We start from the raw sequence: 19350 nt of genomic DNA, 5'->3' as shown, positions 1-19350 counted from the left end.
GCTCGGAGTACACGTCCTTGTAATCCTTCTGGCCCTGCGGCCCTGTGAATGTTGGCCTGTTTAAAGGTCTTACTCACATCGGCTACGTAGTGTGATCACACAGTCGTCCGGAACAGCTGATTCTCTCAGGCATGCTTCAGTGTTGCTTGCCTCGAAGCAAGCATAGAAGTTATTTAGCTCGTCTGGTAGGCTTGTGTCACTGGGTAGCTCGTGGCTGTGCTTCCCTTTGTGGTCCGTAATAGTTTGCAAGCCCTGCCACATTGGACGAGCGTCGGAGTCGGTGTTCTACAATTCAATCTTAGTCCTGTATTGACGCTTTGCCTGTTTGATGGTTCATCGGAGGGCATAGCGGGATTTCTTATAAGCGTCCAGGTTAGAGTCCTGCTCCTTGAAAGCGGCAGCTCTACCCTTTAGCTCAGTGCGGATGTTGCCTGTAATCCATGGCTTCTGGTTGTGGTATGTACGTATGGTCACTGTGGGGACGAGGTCATCAATGCACTTATTAATGATGCCAGTGACTGATGTGGTGTACTCCTCAATGCCATCGGAAGAATCCCAGAACTTATTCCAGTCTGTGCTAGCAAAACAGTCCTGTAGCTTAGCATCTGCGTCATCTGACCACTTCCTTATTGAGCGAGTCACTGGTACTTCCTGCTTTAGTTTTTGCTTGTAAGCAGGAATCAGGAGGATAGAGTTATGGTCAGATTTGCCAAATGGAGGGCGAGGGAGAGCTTTGTACACGTCTCTGTGTGTGGAGTAAAGGTGGTCTAGAGTTTTTCCCCCCTCTGGTTGCACATTTAACATGCTGGTAGAAATGAGGTTAAACGGATTCAAGTTTTCCTCCATTAAAGTCCCCGGCCACTAGGAGCGCCGCCTCTGGATGAGCATTTTCTTTTTTGCTTATGGCCTTATACAGCTTGTTAGTGCCATCTTAGTGCCAGCATCGGTTTGTGGTGGTAAATATACAGCTATGAAAAATATAGATGAAAACTCTTGGTAAATAGTATGGTCTACAGCTTATCATGTGAAACTCTACTTCAGGTGAGCAAAACCTTGAGACTTCCTTAATATTGGATTTCATGCACCAGCTATTATTTTCAAATGGACACAGACCGCCACCCCTTGTCTTACCGGAGGCAGCTGTTCTATCTTGCTGATGGATCAAAAACTCTGCCAGCTGTATGTTATCCATGTCGTTGTTCAGCCACGACTCGGTGAAACATAAGATATTACAGTTTTTAATATTCTGTTCGAAGGATAGTATTGATCGGAACTCATCCATTGTGTTATCCAATTATTGCACATTGGCTAATTGGACTGATGGTAGAGGGGGATTACTCACTCGCCGTCGGATCCTTACAAGGCACCCCGACCTACGTCCCTGATATCTCCGTCTCTTCTTCATGCGAATGACGGGGATTTGGGCCTTGTCGGGTGTCTGAAGAAAATCCTTCACGTCCGACTCATTAAAGAAAAAATCAGCGTCCAGTATGAGGTGAGTAATCACTGTCCTGATATCCAGAAGTTATTTTCGGTCATAAGAAATGGTGGCTTAATTTGTACTTATGTAAAAAATAAAAACACACACACACAATAGCACAATTGGTTATGAGCCCGTAAAACGTCAGCCATCTCTTCTGACGCCATCATTCTGTTACCCTTGTTTTACAGTTTTTTCAAATGTATGTTAATTAATATAATATATGCCATTTAGTAGACACTTTTATCCAATGCAACTTACAGTCATTTGGCAAACATTTCACGTTTCAAATGTATGTTAATATAATATATGCCATTTAGTAGACACTTTTATCCAATGCAACTTACAGTAATTTGGCAAACATTTCACGTTCAGGTCGTCCCTGGAATCGAAACCAATATCCTGGCATTGCAAGCGCCATCTTCTACCAACTACCATACTGTACCAGACTGGCCAATATAATATTACTATAATGGCCAGTCTGGTACGGTTTACATATAACACATTGACTCCAAAAAGTTTATTTATTTTTTCATTATTTTCTAAATTTTCATATAACAATATCTGAAACTGATCACATTAAAGTCAGGAAAACTATTTGAATATACCAAACTAAAAAACATATAATCAAAATGCTTGCAAAGGTCAATACCTACAATTTTATTTCACAATTATCATTCGAGTCCGTAATAAATTGTTTAGTGCACTTTAACTACACCTCCCATGATGCATTGTTTTCAGGAAGTGGATGCGTCAGAGTTGAAAGTTCAAAACGTCCAACCCAAATGCTACAACAACAAACATCTTCAGGACGTTGATATTACGTTTGTTTTGTTATTTTATTGTAAGAAATAAAGATAAAATGACAGGAAATAAGGCGAAAGACCTTTTGCAGATGGACCTGTATGGTCTACTGGGTATAGAAGGCACAGCGACGGCGAAAGAGGTGAGTGATAGCTAGCTAACTTGCTAAGATTCTAACTAGGCTAGCTAGCCAACGTTAGATTGCTTGCAAATTTTGACGCCTTGTAGCTTATGAGTAGTTTAGCTAGCTAGTTGCTTTGAAGTTGGTACAGTACAAATAAAATGTATTCGTTACATGCTTCGTAAAAAACAGGTGTAGACTACAGTGAAATGCTTACCTACGGGCCCTTCCCAACATTTCAGAGATATAAAATAGATAAATAATTGAAAGTAAAACACGTAACTACACGTTAATTATTATACACAATGAGTAAAACGATAACTTGGCTATATACACGGGGTTCCAGTACCGAGTCGATGTACGAGGTATATATGGTCATAAAACTAGGAATAAAGTGACAGATAATGAACAGTAGCAGCAGTCAAAAAAGTTTGTGCAAAAATGGGTCGGTCAATGCAGATAGTCTGGGGTAGCTGTTTGGTTAACTGTTTAGCAGTCTTATGGCTTGGGGTAGAAGCTGTTCAGAGTCCTGTTGGTTCCAGACTTGGTGCATCGGTACAACTTGCCCTGTGTGTTCTACGAGTAAAATATCTTCAAATGGCCACTAAGTGGCAGCATAGTACCATTCACAATTCTATGTAATTTAGTAGTCCTATGAATGATGACGTTTTTGATTCAGAGCAGTGGTGGAAAACGTACCCAATTGTCATACTTGAGTAAAAGTAAAGATATATTTTCTGTTAAGGTGACTCAAGTAACAGTGAAAGTCACGCAGTAAAATACTAATTGAGTAAAAGTCTAAAAGTATTTGGTTTTAAATATACTTAAGTATCACAAGTAAATGTAATGACTAAAATATACTTAAGTATCAAAAGTAAAATTAAAAATAATTACAAATCCTTTATATTAAGCAAAACAGACGGCACTATTTTATTATATAGATTTATTTACGGATATCCAGGGGCACACTCTAACACTTAGACATCATTTACAAATGAAGCATTTGTGTTTAGTGAGTTCGCCAGATCAGAGGCAGGGATGCTCTCTTGATAAGTGTGTGAATTGGACCATTTTCCTGTCCTGCTGAGCATTAATTATGTAACAAGTAATTTTGGGTGTCAGGGAAAATGTATGGAGTAAAAAGCACATTATTTTCTTTAGGAATGTATTAAAGTAAAATTTGTCAAAAATATACCCCAAAAAACGACTTAAGTAGTACTTTAAAGTATTTTTACTTAAGTACTTCACTCCACTGATTGGGATGCTGCAGGGATCTATTCATCCCGCCGATTCTGTTGCAAAACGTTTCTCAAACGGAAGCAAACGGAACAGGCAGGGACTTTTGATAGGGCTGCGGCGGTCATAAAATTTTGTCTGCAGGTTATTGTCATGCAAAAGACTACCGGTCTCACGGTAATTGACCTTTAATTAACAAAAACACGTTTAGCATCTTCAGGCCTCCACACATACTAGCCGCTGATGTCCACCTTTGGAACATCTGCATTTAAAAAAAGTCTAATCTATTTAATATAAATCCATTATTTATTTCAGTCAGATCTAAAGAAACATGATATAAAGAAAATGTATTTCAGAAGAACAGAAAGAGTTTGCCTACTGTAGGCCTATGTTATCTGGCTATGCTCCCATGCCATAGGCTGTAGGCTTGTTAATTTAGCTGACAAGATATGCTTATAAGTGCTATTATTTTATCAGATTAAATAGTAAAAAGAATATAAATTAATTTAGCTTATTAAAATAGAAAGGATATTTTTCCCTTTACAGAGCGAGTGCGCATATGAAGTGGCTATGTTGATAATTTGACACAGGTCCTATATGCTGGATTTTGAGTTATTTAGCAACTTTAGTTGTGAATTATACAAACCTTAGAATGCCTTAGAAATTAAAACGTATATGGGCTGCATAATGCGACTATAGCCTATTGATGATTTGAGAAAGTAGCAACAAAAGCTTGCACTCTGCTTGCCTCAGGCGGACAGCTGTTCTCTTATCAAGTGATCATATTTTCACCCATCAAACTATTCTCAATTTAATCTTGTCTTTACTAATATGTAAAATAAGTTTGATGGGGTTGAGGTCAGGACTCTGTGCAGGCCAGTCAAGTTCTACCACACTGATCTCGACAAACCATTTCTGCATGGACCTCGCTTTGTGCATGGGGACATTGTTATGCATGCTGAAACAGGAAAGGGCCATCCCAAACTGTTGCCACAAAGTTGGAAGCACAGAATCGTCTAGAATGTCATTGTATGCTGTAGCATTAAGATTTCCCTTCATTGGAACTAAGGGGCCTATCCCAAACCATGAAAAACAGCCCCAGACCATTATTCTTCCTCTACCAAACTTTACCATTGGCACTATGTATTCGGGCAGGTAGCGTTCTCCTGGCATCTGCCAAACCCAGATTTGTCCATCAGACTGCCAGATGGTGACGCGTTATTCATCACTCCAGATAACGCGTTTCCACTGCTCCAGAGTTCAATGGCGGTGAGCTTTACAGCACTCCAGTCGACGCCTGCATTGCACATTGTAATCTTGGCGCTTGTGTGCGGCTGCTCAGCCATAGAAACCCATTTCATGAAGCTCCTGACAAAGTTCTTGTGTTGACGTTGCTTCGAGGCAGTTTGGAACTAGGTAGTGAGTGTTGAAACCGAGGAAAGATGATTTTTACGCACTCTGTGCTTCAGCACTTGGTGGTCCCTTTCTGTGAGCTTGTGTGGCCTATCACTTCACTTCACAGCACCTACAGTTGACCGGGACAGCTCTAGTACAGCAGAAATTTTACAAACTTACTTGTTGGAAAGGTGGCATAATATGACGGTGCCATGTTGAAAGTCACTGAGCTCTTCAGTAAGGTCATTCTGCTGTCAAAACAAATTTGATTGGTCACCTACATGTGATTAGCAGATGTTATTGTGGGTGTAGCGAAATGCTTGTGCTTCTAGCTCCGACAGTGCAGTAATATCTAACAAGTAATATCTAACAAATTACACAACATATACCCTATACACACACATCTAAGTAGGAATGAATTAAGACTATATACATATGGACGAGCGATGTCAGAGCGGAACCGGACTAAGATACAGTTGAATAGAATACAGTATATACATATGCGATGAGTAATGCCAGACATGTAAACATTATTAAAGTGACTAGTGTTCCATTCCTTAAAGTGGCCAGTGATTTCTAGTGTATGCCTAATAGGCAGCAGCCTCTAATGTGCTAATGATGGCTGTTTAACAGTCTGATGGCCTTGATAGAAGCTGTTTTTCAGTCTCCTGGTCCCAGCTTTGATGCGCCTGTACTGACCTCGCCTTTTAGATGATAGCCAGGTGAACAGGCAGTGGCTCGGGTGGTTGATGTCCTTGATGATCTTTTTGGCCTTCCTGTGACATCGGGTGCTGTAGGTCTCCTGGAGGGTGAGTAGTTTCCCTCTGGTAATGCGTTGGTCAGACCACACAACCCTCTGGAGAGCCTTGCGGTTGCGGGGGGGGCAGTTGCCGTACCGGGCGGTGCAGTTGCCGTACCAGGCGGTGATACAGCCCGACAGGATGCTTTCAATTGTGCGTCTGTAAAAGTTTGAGGGTGTTAGGTGACAAGCCAAATTTCTTCAGCCTCCTGAGGTTGAAGAGGCTCTGTTGCACCTTCTTCACCACACTGTCTGTGTGGGTGGTCCATTTCAGTTTGTCAGTGATGTGTACGCCAAGGAACTTGAAGCTTTCCTTCTCCACTGCGGTCCCGTTGATGTAGATAGGGGGGTGCACCCTCTGCTGTTTCCTGAAGTCCACAATCATCTCCTTAGTTTTGTTGACGTTGAGTGAGAGGTTATTTTCCAGGCACCACACTCCCTGAGCCCTCACCTCCTCCCTGTAGGCTGTCTCGTCATTGTTGGTAATCAAGCCTACTACTGTTGTGTCATCTGCTAACTTGATGACTGAGTTAGAGGTGTGCTTGGCCACGCAGTCATGGTTGAACAGGGAGTACAGGAGGGGGCTGAGCACGCACCCTTGTGGGGCCCCAGTGTTGAGGATCAGCGGAGTGGAGGGGATGCTTCCTACCTTCACCACCTGGGGGTCGGCCCATCAGGAAGTCCAAGACCCAGTTGCACAGGGCCGGGTTCAGACCCAGGGCCTCAAGCTTAATGATGAGCTTGGAGGGTACTATGGTGTTGAATGCTGAGCTATAGTCAATAAACAGCATTCTTACATAGGTATTCCTCTTGTGCAGATGGAATAGGGCAGTTTGCAGAGTGATGGCGATTGCATCATCTGTGGATCTATTGGGGTGGTAAGAAAATCAAAGTGGGTCTAGGGTGGCAGGTAAGGTAGAGGTAATATGATCCTTGACTAGTCTCTCAAAGCACTTTGTGATGACAGAAGTGAGTGCTAGTCATTTAGTTCAGTTACCTTAGCTTTCTTGGGTACAATAACAATGGTGGCCATCTTGAAGCATGTGGGGACAACAGACTGGGATAGAGAGAGATTGAATATGTCCGTGAACACACCAGCCAGCTGGTCTGCACATGCTCTGAGGACACGGCTAGAGATGCCGTCTGGGCCAGCAGCCTTGCGAGGGTTTTACTCACGTCTGCCACGGAGAAGGAGAGCCCACAGTCCTTGGTATCAGGCCGCCTCGGTGGCACTGTGCTATCCTCAAAGCGTGCAAAGAATGTGTTTAGCCTGTCCGGAAGCAAGACGTCGACCTCGGCGACGTGGCTGGTTTTCCTTTTGTAGTCCGTGATTGTCTGTAGTCCCTGCCACATAGGTCTCGTGTCTGAGCCGTTGAATTGAGACTCCACTTTATCTCTATACTGACGTTTAGCTTGTTTGATTGCCTTGCGGAGTGAATAACTACACTGTTTATATTCTGCCATATTACCAGTCACCTTGCCATGGTTAAATGCAGTGGTTCATGATTTCCGTTTCGTGCGAATGCTACCATCTATTCACGGTTTCTGGTTAGGGTAGGTTTTAATTGTCACAGTAGGTACTACATCTTCAATACACTTCCTTATAAACTCAGTCACCGTATCCGTGTATGCGTCTAGATTATTTTCGCAAGCTACATGGGACATATCCCAGTCCACGTGATCAAAACAATTCTGAAGCGTGGATTCCGTTTGGTCAGACCAGTGTTGAATAGTTTGAAGCACGGGTACTTCCTGTTTGAGGTTCTGCCTATATGACGGGAGGAGCAAGATGGAGATGTGGTCAGATTTGCCGAAAGGAGGTCGGGGGAGGGCCTTGTAAGCATTCCGGAAGTTTAAATAGCAATGGTCGAGAGTCTTAGCAGCGCGAGTAGTACAGTCGATATGTTGATAGAGCTTCGGCAGCCTAGTCCTCAGATTTGCTTTGTTAAAATCCCCAGCTACAATAAATGCGTCCTCAGGATATGTGGTTTCCAGTTTGCATAAAGTCCAGTGAAGTTCTTTGAGGGCCGTTGAGGTGGGATGTCAACGGCCGTGGCAAAGTTTCCTGCAAAGTTTTCTAAGAGCTAGTCGCGAAGCTGCCATCTCCGTCGGCGCCATCTTCAAAGTTTGTCTATGGAGATTTCATGTCTGTGTGCTCGATTTTTATACACCTGTCAGCAACGGGTGTTGCAGAAATAGCCGAATCCACTAATTTGAATGGGTGTCCACATACTTTTCTATACAGTGGGGCAAAAAAGTATTTAGTCAGCCACCAATTGTGCAAGTTCTCCCACTTAAAAAGATGAGAGGCCTGTAATTTTCATCAAAGGTACACTTCAACTATGACAGACAAAATGAGAAAAACAATTCCAGAAAATCACATTGTAGGATTTTGTATTAATTTATTTGCAAATTATGGTGGAAAATAAGTATTTGGTCACCTACAAACAAGCAAGATTTCTGGCTCTCACAGACCTGTAACTTCTTCTTTAAGAGGCTCCTCTGTCCTCCACTCGTTACCTGTATTAATGGCACCTGTTTGAACTTGTTATCAGTATAAAAGACACCTGTCCACAAGCTCAAACAGTCACACTCCAAACTCCACTATGGCCAAGACCAAAGAGCTGTCAAAGGACACCAGAAACAAAATTGTAGACCTGCACCAGGCTGGGAAGACTGAATCTGCAATAGGTAAGCAGCTTGGTTTGAAGAAATCAACTGTGGGTGCAATTATTAGGAAATGGAAGACATACAAGACCACTGATAATCTCCCTCGATCTGGAGCTCCACGCAAGATCTCACCCCGTGGGGTCAAAATGATCACAAGAACGGTGAGCAAAAATCCCAGAACCACACGGGGGGACCTAGTGAATGACCTGCAGAGAGCTGGGACCAAAGTAACAAAGCCTACCATCAGTAACACACTACGCCGCCAGGGACTCAAATCCTGGAACTTAATTTCTTAATTGGATTTCAAAGTCCCATCCGCCCCAGAGGAGTATGTTGGGGAAGTTGGTGGTTGTGGCTTTGACAGAAAGAGTCCCCGAAATGGCGAGTCAAGTTCTGTGAGGTCTACTGATGGTCAGGATAGATAGTTTGCTGTAGTGTGTACACAAGTGAGTGTGTGGAGACTGGAAGGCCTTAAAAACAAGTGGTGAAATCTATGAATACAGCTACTTTGTCACAGTTGTTTTTGCCCAATGCTACACCAGCAGGACTGCTGTTTATCATTGAGAGAGGAAATACCCCTCCAGGAACATGTTAATGTGGGCTTACCACAACTTGTAAACCATTCCCTGACGTATCCCGGCTTCCTGTTACTCCTCCTGGTTTGAATGATCTGTCGTTATCTCTGGTATCGAAATTCCTCTCATTTTGGGTTGCTGATATTATAGCCAGGGAGCTGGAGTTGGTAGCTCGGAACCTGTTGTTTATGCACGTCACCGAGTGACTCGTTATCTGGACCCAGATTTGTAAAAAAACGTTCTCCCTAGAATTGGTATATTACCCGTAATGTTCTTCTGTTTGAGTGTCCCGTTTTCTGAGTGTTAGGAGAATATTCCATCAATGTCCCACCAAACATACACAGAACGTGGTTGCCATGTTCTCAGAATGTAACATATTTATGTTCTAGACACGTTTCATGGGAATGATGCAAGAACATTTCTGTGTATCAGTTGTCAGGACGTTGCCTGATGGTCCCAAAGACACGCCCCCCCCCCCCCCCAAAAAAAATATAACTACATATCACACCTTATTATCGTTGCCAAGCCCATCAAGACCCTGGTTGGTGAAACACTGATCCATTCAAAGCTTTTTTTTTGACTGTGCAAGGTTAGGGATATACACACACACACACACACACACACACACACACACACACACACACACACACACACACACACACACACACACACACACACAAACAGTGCTTTTAATATAGTCTTTTCAACTTACATATTTGACCCTTTGAGATGCATGATTACGTTGTGCATGTTAATTTATACAGTGTTGGTGGCCTGGGTTCGAGACCCGCTTGGGGAGTCACCATACTTTCACATTCTTAGCAATATACAGTACCAGTCAAAAGTTTGGACACACCTACACATTCAAGGGTTTTTCTTTATTTTTACTATTTTCTACATTGTAGAATAATAGTGATGACATCAAAACTATGAAATAACACATATGGAATCAAACTAATCAAAACATATTTTAGATTCTTCAAAGTAGCCACCCTTTGCCTTGATGACAGCTTTGCACACTCTTGGCATTCTCCCAACCAGCTTCATGAGGAATGCTTTTCCAACAGTCTTGAAGGAGTTCCTACATATGCTGAGTACTTGTTGGCTGCTTTTCCTTCACTCTGCAGTCCAACTCATCCCAAACCATCTCAATTGGGTTGAGGTCGGGTGATTGTGGAGGCCAGGTCATCTGACGCAGCACTCCTTATTGGTCAAATAGCCTTTACACAGCCTGGAGGTGTGTTTTGGGTCATTGTCCTGTTGATAAACAAATGATAGCCCCGCTAAGCGCAAACCAGATGGGATGGCGTATCGCTGCAGAATGCAAGTCTCTTATTCTTATTGGTGTCCCTTAGTAGTGGTTTCTATGCAGCAATTCGACCATGATTCATTCACCCAGTCTAATCTGAACAGTTGATGTTGAGATGTGTCTGTTACTTGAACTCTGTAAAGCATTTATTTGGGCTGCAATCTGAGTCAGAGGAGACTGCATGAATCAGGCCTTCGTGGTCGAATTGCTGCAAGGAAACCACTACTAAAGGACACCAATAAGAAGAAGATACTTGCTTGGGCCAAGAAACACGAGCAATGGACATTAGACCGGTGGTCCAAATTTTAGATTTTTGGTTCCAACTACTGTGTCTTTGTGAGACGCAGAGTAGGGGAACGGATGATCTCGGCATGTGTGATTCCCACCTTGAAGCATGGAGGAAGAGGTGTGATGGTGTGGGGGTGCTTTGCTGGTGACACTGTCTGTGATTTATTTAGAATTCAAGGCACACTTAACCAGCATGGCTACCACAGCATTCTGCAGTGATACGCCATCCCATCTGGTTTGCGCTTATTTGGACTACCATTTGTTTTTCAACAGGACAATGAACCAACACACCTCCAGGCTGTGTAAGGGCTATTTGACCAAGGGGAGTGATGGAGTGCTGCGTCAGATGACCTGGCAATCACCCGACCTCACCCGAATTGAGATGGTTTGGGATGAGTTGGACCGCAGAGTGAAGGAAAAGCAGCCAACAAGTGCTCAGCGTATGTGGGAACTCTTTCTGTCGGAAAAGCATTCCAGGTGAAGCTGATTGAGAGGATGCCAAGAGTGTGTAAGGGTGGCTACTTTGTAGAATCTAAAATATATTTTGTTGAACACTTTTTTGGTTACTACATGATTCCATATGTGTTTTTTTCATAATTTTGATGTCTTCACTATTATTCTACAATGTAGAAAATATGACATCACATCAGAAAATATTTATAGCTAAACTGGAATTACTGAGTGTACAAGTACAGATATCCACTAAAATCTTTACATAAATTAGATCATTAAAAACACGTTGAAATATAGCATTGGGCTGAATTAGCTAGCTAGCTTTCTTACCTAAAGAAGAATCGCCTTGTGGGAAGTCCTCCATGTTGCAATGTGGCTACCGGTTAGCTACCTGGAGATGTAAACATGTTGATCCAGCCTTCCGATTAGCTAGCCAATCACTGGCATTGTAACAAAAAGGCTGGCTATCATATTTGAGTAACATGGCATTGTAGATTTGCAAGCACACAGAGATCATTTCACGCAAGCACAGCTACATTTCGAGAGGGCGCAGGCAAGTATACCGAGAAATGGGAGATGCTGTGCTCTACACTTCATTTCTTGCTCTCAATTCCACTTTCTGGCCAATCAACATTTGTGTCCGAGCTCTCAACTATCTCTGTTCCTCAACATGATCCTCTGCACCCTTAAGATTTTTATCTGAACTTAGAACCCTCTCCACCCGCGCTCAACATTATTTTCCACGTTCTTGACATGCCCCCATGCGAACTTCGAATTGTGAGACTGAAATGACACCATAGTTTTCGCTCACAGGACTGCCACTGACTGGATGTTTTTTGTTTGTCGCACCATTCTTGGTAAACCCTAGACATTATCGTGCGTGAAAAGCCCAGGAGGGCAGCCGTTTCTGAGATACTGGATCGTTTTGCCCATTCTAGCATTCAATCGAACAGTAACTGAATGCTTAGACGCCTGTCTGCCTGCTTTATATAACAAGCCACAGCCACGTGACTCACTGTCTATAAGAGCGATCCATTTTCGTGAATGGGGTGGTGTACCTAATAAACAGTATGGTGAGTGTATAGTGCTAAGAATGTGACAGACTTCCCTAGCGTGTCTCGAACCCAGGCCACCAGCACCAATGACTAACGCCCGAACCACTTTCCCAATAAGGGATATCTCTAGAGCATGTGCTTATTAGGCCAGTATAGTTAGGCACTGTCCAGAAGAAACCCTAACCCCTCGTCCTTAGGCACTTGTGTAGATGTGAAACAACTTGATAGGTGTAAGCAATAGGGAAAATGCACTTTGAAGTGTACTTTTAACAGAGCTGAGATTTACTTAGGGAAATATTTTATTCATAATAGTGATTCAGGAGTATTATTAAAACAGGTTAATATGCCCCACCAACATTGGACAACTATACAGAATTCCCTTAAATTGCTGAAATAAGTGAATAAAATAGTCAGATTTAACTGATACCTTACACGGACATGGTGGCGTAGCAGGAAGTTCAGAGTACCATGAACCAAGAGGTTGTGAGTTCACATCCCAGGCGAGGACATGTTGAATAATAATTATTGATTAATTGAACATGCAAAATGCAATCATGTATATCAAAATGTGTAAAGTATGTAAATTGAAAACACTGTATATTAAGCACTGTGTGTGTGAGTATCAATAAACCTTGCCAACAGAAAAAGACTTATGAATGGATCATTGGTTCACCAATCAGGGCTTTTATTGGCTCGGCAACAGTAACAAGACGTGATGTGTGTATACATACATACTACCGTTCAAAAGTTTGGGGTCACTTAGAAATTTTGGTCCATTAAAATAACATCAAATTGATCAGAAATACAGTGTAGACATTGTTTATGTTGTAAATTACTATTGTAGCTGGAAACGGCTGATATTTAATGGAATATCTACATAAGTGTACAGAAGCCCATTATCGGCAACCATCACCTGTGTTCCAATGGCACGTTGTGTTAGCTAATCCAAGTTTATAATTTTAAAAGGCTAATTGGTCATTAGAAAACCCTTTTTAGCACAGCTGAAAACTGTTGTTTCTGATTAAAGAAGCAATAAAACTGGCCTTCTTTAGACTAGTTGAGCATCAGCATTTGTGGGTTTGATTACAGGCTCAAAAGGACCAGAAACAAAATAACTTTCTTCTGAAACCCATCAGTCTATTCTTGTTCTGAGAAATGAAGGCTATTCCATGTGAGAAATTGCCAAGAAACTGAAGATCTCGTACAACGCAGTGTACTACTCCCTTCTTAGAACAGCACAAACTGGCTCTAACCAGAATAGAAAGAGGAGTGCGAGGCCCCGGTGCGCAACTGAGCAAGAGGACAAGTACATTAGAGTGTCTAGTTTGAGAAACAGACGCCCCACAAGTCCTCAACTTGCAGCTTCATTAAATAGTACCCGCAAAACACCAGTCTCAACGTCAACAGTGAAGAGGCGACTCCGGGATGCTGGCCTTCTAGGCAGAGTTCCTCTGTCCAGTGTCTGTGTTCTTTTGCCCATCTTAATCTTTTTTATTTTTATTGGCCAGTCTGAGATATGGCTTTTTCTTTGCAACTCTGCCTAGAAGGCCAGCATCCCGGAGTCACCTCTTCACTGTTGACGTTGAGAGTAGTGTTTTGCGGGTACTATTTAATGAAGCTGCCATTTTGAGCCTGTAATCAAACCCACAAATGCTGATGATCCAGATACTCAACTAGTCTAAAGAAGGTTTTCAGCTGTGCTAACATAATTGCAAGCGGGTTTTCTAATGATCAATTAGCCTTTTAAAATCATAAACTTGGATTAGCTAACACAACATGCCATTGGAACACAGGAGTGATGGTTGCTGATAATGGGCCTCTGTACGCCTATGTAGATATTCCATTAAAAAACAGCTGTTTCCAGCTTCAATAGTCATTTACAACATTAACAATGTCTACACTGTATTTCTGATCAGTTTGATGTTATTTTAATTGACAAAAAAATAGATTTTCTTTCAAAAACAAGAATTTCTAAGTGACCCCAAACTTTTGAACGGTAGTGTATATTTTTTTATAAACATGCTTTTGCAAATTTCCCAAGAAACGTGTCTAGAATGTTAATATCTTATGTTATGAGAACATGGCAACCATGTTCTGTGTGTGTTTGGTTGGACATTGATGGAATATTCTCCTAACCCACAGAACTGGACACATGAATGTTCTTGCAATATTCCCATGAAACGTGTCTAGATTTATTAGGATCCCCGTTAGCCGACGCCAATGGCGACAGCTAGTTAATATCTTAAGTTCTGAGAACATGTTAACCACGTTCTGGGTAATTTAAATTGGACATTAAGGGAATGGTCTCTTGTAAACATTCCTAGCACATCACTGGAACATTCCTATGAAATTGTTAATTAATAATCTAATGTGACTCTTAAGGGAACATTCTCTAAAGTTGTGGGAATGTTCGTTGTTAGCTTGGGAGTTCCTTTTGCGCAGTTAAACAGGCTAGCTATCACTTTTCAGCCACATTGTCATGCATATCAGCAGGGATAAACAAGTGGCTGTTTTACTTACTAAGAGCAGAAGAAGGGAAAAGACTGGACACAGTTTAGGCACAATCAAATTCAATAAGATTTAGCTACTGTATGTGGCTTGCTGGTGCTATTTCTGTTGGCTAATAAAGCACAATATAGCGTGACTGTTTTATATGTGGACACAATCTAGCTGTCTGAGTTCTGTGCAGACATTCACCAGCAGAAGTCTTTGTGGACGTTATCATGACACGCAGCGATTGCATGTGGAGCTCATTCCTCTCATTCCTATCGCTCTTCGTGTCTGGCGCCCTGACTGCAGTAACGTTTGGGCTCCATGGCACAAACAGCTGTAACTCATGGTACTGTAGCGTAGCTAGCTGAAGGAGTGAGGGGGAATAGAGTGACACTTATCCTACCCTTGTGCTCTGCCGCCTGCATCCATGTAGAAGAAGACACTTTCCTTGGGTGGGTAACTCAGCTGGCCCTTGGCAGGCCCCACTCACGCTAATTGTATCACTGTCCCAAACAAATGTTCCTGTCAGGCGAGCATAGCTCAGTGCACATTTTGGGAGCTGAACTGCAATTATATCTTACTAGGCAGACGCACGCACGCACACACAGTTTCCACTCTATACCCCCATGCTCTGTAGCTCTTATCGTTTTGTTTAGTTTTTCCCTTGTACTCCTTCTCCTTCTTACCCTCCCTCTATCTTTTTCTTTAGCTGATAATTTCCTATAAAGGCCAGATAAGTGTAATTAAGGAGGATGGCCCCATGGCAAAGCAGGCAGCTACCTAATCAACCACCCATGTGGGTCCTGTTGGGGCCCTGCTGGGGCAGTGCTGTGGTTGCTGGGGCCAGTTGTCAGTTGTAATAGTCACCACAGACTGGGGTAATTAGGACAAGGTGTGGGCATGCAGTAAAGACTGTGGCAGGCAGCGGGTGGCAGAGAGTGCTTGATTTCATCAGGCACCAACCATTGGGCTACGGTGTGCCTGCTGGTACTGCAAGTAAAGAACAGTAGCCCACTGCTTAGGAGTGAGGGATGGGCTTGATTCTAGCTTGGGCCTCATTAGTCTTATGGTTCATTGGATCCTTTAAGAGGTCTTTCTCTCATAATTGATTTAGGATATCCAGCACTGGAAAAAACTGTAATGAGCGGTAGGCTCGTAGTTGGCACAGTTATTGACCCTCCTCATTCAGGGAGGACCTGTTACTCAATCTGAGATTTCTACTCTCACTTAGCACTGAATTAGCAAACTCTAAACTTGGATCCTGGTTCTACCTCAATTAGGGCTTGCGTGTTACTGCATTGATGGGAGCAATCATGTATTATTTAACTAAATTCCGAGCTGGGGGAGCAGTATTCATGTGCCAGCAGTAGATGAGGGATAGAGAGATGAGGCGGGGGGAGGTACGCATTCACCAAATGGGCTGTTATTAACACAGAGGGGATCTCTTCCTCCCCCTCCCCCAGGGAGGTGAGGTAGCCACTCTCGGAGGGATTTGATTGACTGGCAGTGTTACAATTTCTAGCGTGAATGCTTTTCAGCACAGCGGCCTTGTTGACTGGTTGCACTTGTTTAAGAGCTCTTTAGATGTCGAGACAGCTGGAGAAACCTACTTTGACCTTACACAATGACAGAGACACGTAATCCTATTAAATTGGTCTGATGATGGCAAAATCCGCTATGTGAGTTGAAGACACGACCTGACCTCTTCAGCTGGCCGGGTGTTTCTCTTGGGCAGTGGCAGTGCTGTGTAACTCAGGAGCTCCTCATGTCGCTCATCTCACTGCTCAACAGGACATCTGCCGCTGACTCACTCCTCGGCTGAGGCAATGTGCTGGCCATGTGCTGAACTCTGTGAAACAGATTATGATGAGAGGAGGGGGTGGTCCAGGAGAGGGGATGAGACAAAAAAAGGCAGCAGAGCAGAAAGTGACTGACTGATTAGTAGAGGAAAGGAAAGGGAATTGAGACTGGAAGTTAGAGCTGGGTGATATGGACGAAAATCTGTATCTCAATAAATTGTCTAAATTGATGAGATAATGATAAAGTGATGATAGAATAACTTTAAAAACATTAATTTGCATCTGTTTTTTAAATTGTATTATCCTTTAAACTACTACTAGTTTGACGGTTGTAGCCATCAATTGTCCCATTAACATCACCCACATTAGCAAACTTACTTAATTTCAAACTTCACATTTCTCTAGTATAGGCTACTTATTGTAATGAATGATATCAGCAAAAGGCCTGCGATAAGTGGTCGGTGTCGATAATTTTCAGTTTATCCCAGTTTCACTGGAAGTCCAGAGTCAGAGGAGAGGGTATAGGAGGCTGAGGGGGAAGTGTTGCTGCTTGAAATAGTTCCACAGAACTGCATATTACTGTATGTAGTACGCTCTCCTGAATGAAGGGCTGTAAGAATGTGTAGCTTCACAACGCCATCCTACTGAACTGGTTCAAAAGTCACCACTAGGAGAGAGACGCATGTATGCTGTTCACTCTGCCAGCTCTGCCCCCATCCACCCCTGGACTGAGGTCTTGTAGGCCTGTTGTAAGGCAGGTCCTCATCAGACATCACTGGCAACAACGACGCCTATGGGCACAAACCCACCGTCGCTGGACCAAACAGGACTGGCAAAAAGTGCTCTTCACTGACGAGTCGCGGTTTTGTCTCACCAGGGGTGATGGTCGGATTCGCGTTTTTCATCGAAGGAATGAACATTACACGAGGCCTATACTCTGGAGCGAGGTCGATTTGGAGGTGGAGGGTCCGTCATGGTCTTGGGCGGTGTGTCACAGCATCATTGGACTGAGCTTGTTGTCATTGCAAGCAATCTCAACGCTGTGCGTTACAGGGAAGACATCTTCTTCCCTCATGTGGTACCCTTCCTGTAGGCTCATCCTGACATGACCCTCCAGCATGACAATGCCACCAGCTGCTCGTTCTGTGCGTGATTTCCTGCAAGACAGGAATGTCAGTATTCTGCCATGGCCAGCGAAGAGCCCGGATCTCAATCCCATTGAGCATGTCTGGGACCTGTTGGATCGGAGGGTGAGGGCTAGGGCCATTTCCCCCAGAAATGTCCGGGAACTTGCAGGTGCCTTGGTGGAAGAGTGGGGTAACATCTCACAGCAAGAACTGGCAAATCTGGTGCAGTCCATGAGAAGGAGATGCACTGCAGTACTTAATGCAGCTGGTGGTCACACCTTATACTGACTGTTACTTTTGATTTTGACCCCCCCCTTTGTTCAGGGACACATTTTTCCATTTCTGTTAGTCACATGTCTGTGGAACTTGTTCAGTTTATGTCTGTGGAACTTGTTCAGTTTATGTCTGTTGTTGAATCTTGTCATGTTCATACAAATATTTACACATGTTAGGTTTGCTGAAAATAAATGCAGTTGACAGGGAGAGGACGTTTCCTTTTTTGCTGAGTTTATTACCATATCCTATTCAGTTCACTAACAGTCAGTCAGTTGGTCGGTCTGCACAGTATGTTCTGGCACATTCCTGTTACAATAGTGCAAAACAATAGACACACAGGGAAACGTTGTATTTGCCGGAGTAGATGGCATCCAATGCAAAAGTTCCAGGCGTGCAGAACAGAAAGGAGTCCCTGATCTATCCAGTTCCAATTGACGGGATCTGATTGATTGGCAGCAAGGGTGAGAGGAGGAGGTGAAAGCATGCAGAATGCTGGCAGGGCTGATTACTACTGGGGGCTGTATTGAGGATAGAGGAGTGGTTTGAAAAGCTGGGCACTCTGCACTTCCTGTCTCTTCAGAGAGCTGCTCTCTCTCAATGTGCCCTGCTTCCTCGTTGGTGGAGTAGACTTCGCCTAATGAAAAACATGTCATTAACTCGTGCAGAAGGGCCGAAGAAACGCGGTTAACATTCCAGAGAACAACAGAGTAAAAAAAAAAAAAAGGACTAAAACCTCACTTAAGATTGCAATGCTCCAAAGTATTGTTTTGTTTCCTAATTTGGTCGCTCATATTTTTAAATGTTTTGGCTTGAGACCCAAGATATGAATGGCTGCCTTCCCAATTTCGTGATGACAATGGCACGCTGTTTGCATGTTATTGTAACTTTTTTTCTGGCCCCAATGAAGCTAATCTCATCTTCTCCTGCTGACACAGTCCACATTTATCCTTCTTGAAAAAGCATTGTCAGCATAAAGGTGACAGCAGTCAAGTCAATCTTTATTTAAAGTACATTATCACAAGCACAGCGAAGGATGGGTGCAGATATTGTTAGGCCCCCCCAGTGAAACTGAACCTAAACTCCCTATCAACCACTGAACACTTTTTCACCCCCTGTAGTTTTATCAATCTTTTACTATTTTTATTATGTTTCCAGGGGACCATCATTTTTATGCACATTTACGTTTCGTGCCAGTGATGGCATGCAAAAGAGTAATTGGTGTTGGAGATATATTTCAGCGATTCTAGATTGCCAAGCTGCATACAGCGGTTTAGAATATTCAGGAAAAACAACCCTGTAGGCGTTATTTTGAAACAACAACAGTATACAGTCGCTACCACAAAGTCCAACCAAGCTGAAAAAAATAAAGAACTAACTGTATGCATCTACAAAAATATTCATCCACTCTAGGGACAGTTTTTTTTGGCTGGAGGTTATTGGACAAGGGTGACTTGTTTTTTGGCTGGAAAA

At 43.0% G+C, this 19350-nt stretch overlaps 1 protein-coding gene across 1 annotated transcript in view; it reads left to right on the top strand.

Annotated features, from left to right (window-relative positions):
- Positions 1-2247: 2247 nt before the first annotated feature.
- The window catches only part of LOC120060239 (dnaJ homolog subfamily C member 17-like), a 53526-nt gene continuing 36423 nt past the window's right edge, over positions 2248-19350 (top strand). Inside the window, exon 1 of the mRNA XM_039009402.1 lies at positions 2248-2426. Within this exon, the coding sequence (XP_038865330.1) occupies positions 2343-2426 (84 nt within the window). The 5' untranslated portion in view covers positions 2248-2342. The remainder of the gene's footprint in view (positions 2427-19350) is intronic.

The sequence above is a fragment of the Salvelinus namaycush genome, chromosome 15 (assembly GCF_016432855.1).
Source record: "Salvelinus namaycush isolate Seneca chromosome 15, SaNama_1.0, whole genome shotgun sequence".
Classification (NCBI taxonomy): domain Eukaryota; kingdom Metazoa; phylum Chordata; class Actinopteri; order Salmoniformes; family Salmonidae; genus Salvelinus; species Salvelinus namaycush.
Note: the sequence above shows the minus strand (reverse complement) of the source record. Positions and strands in the feature narration are given on the sequence as shown.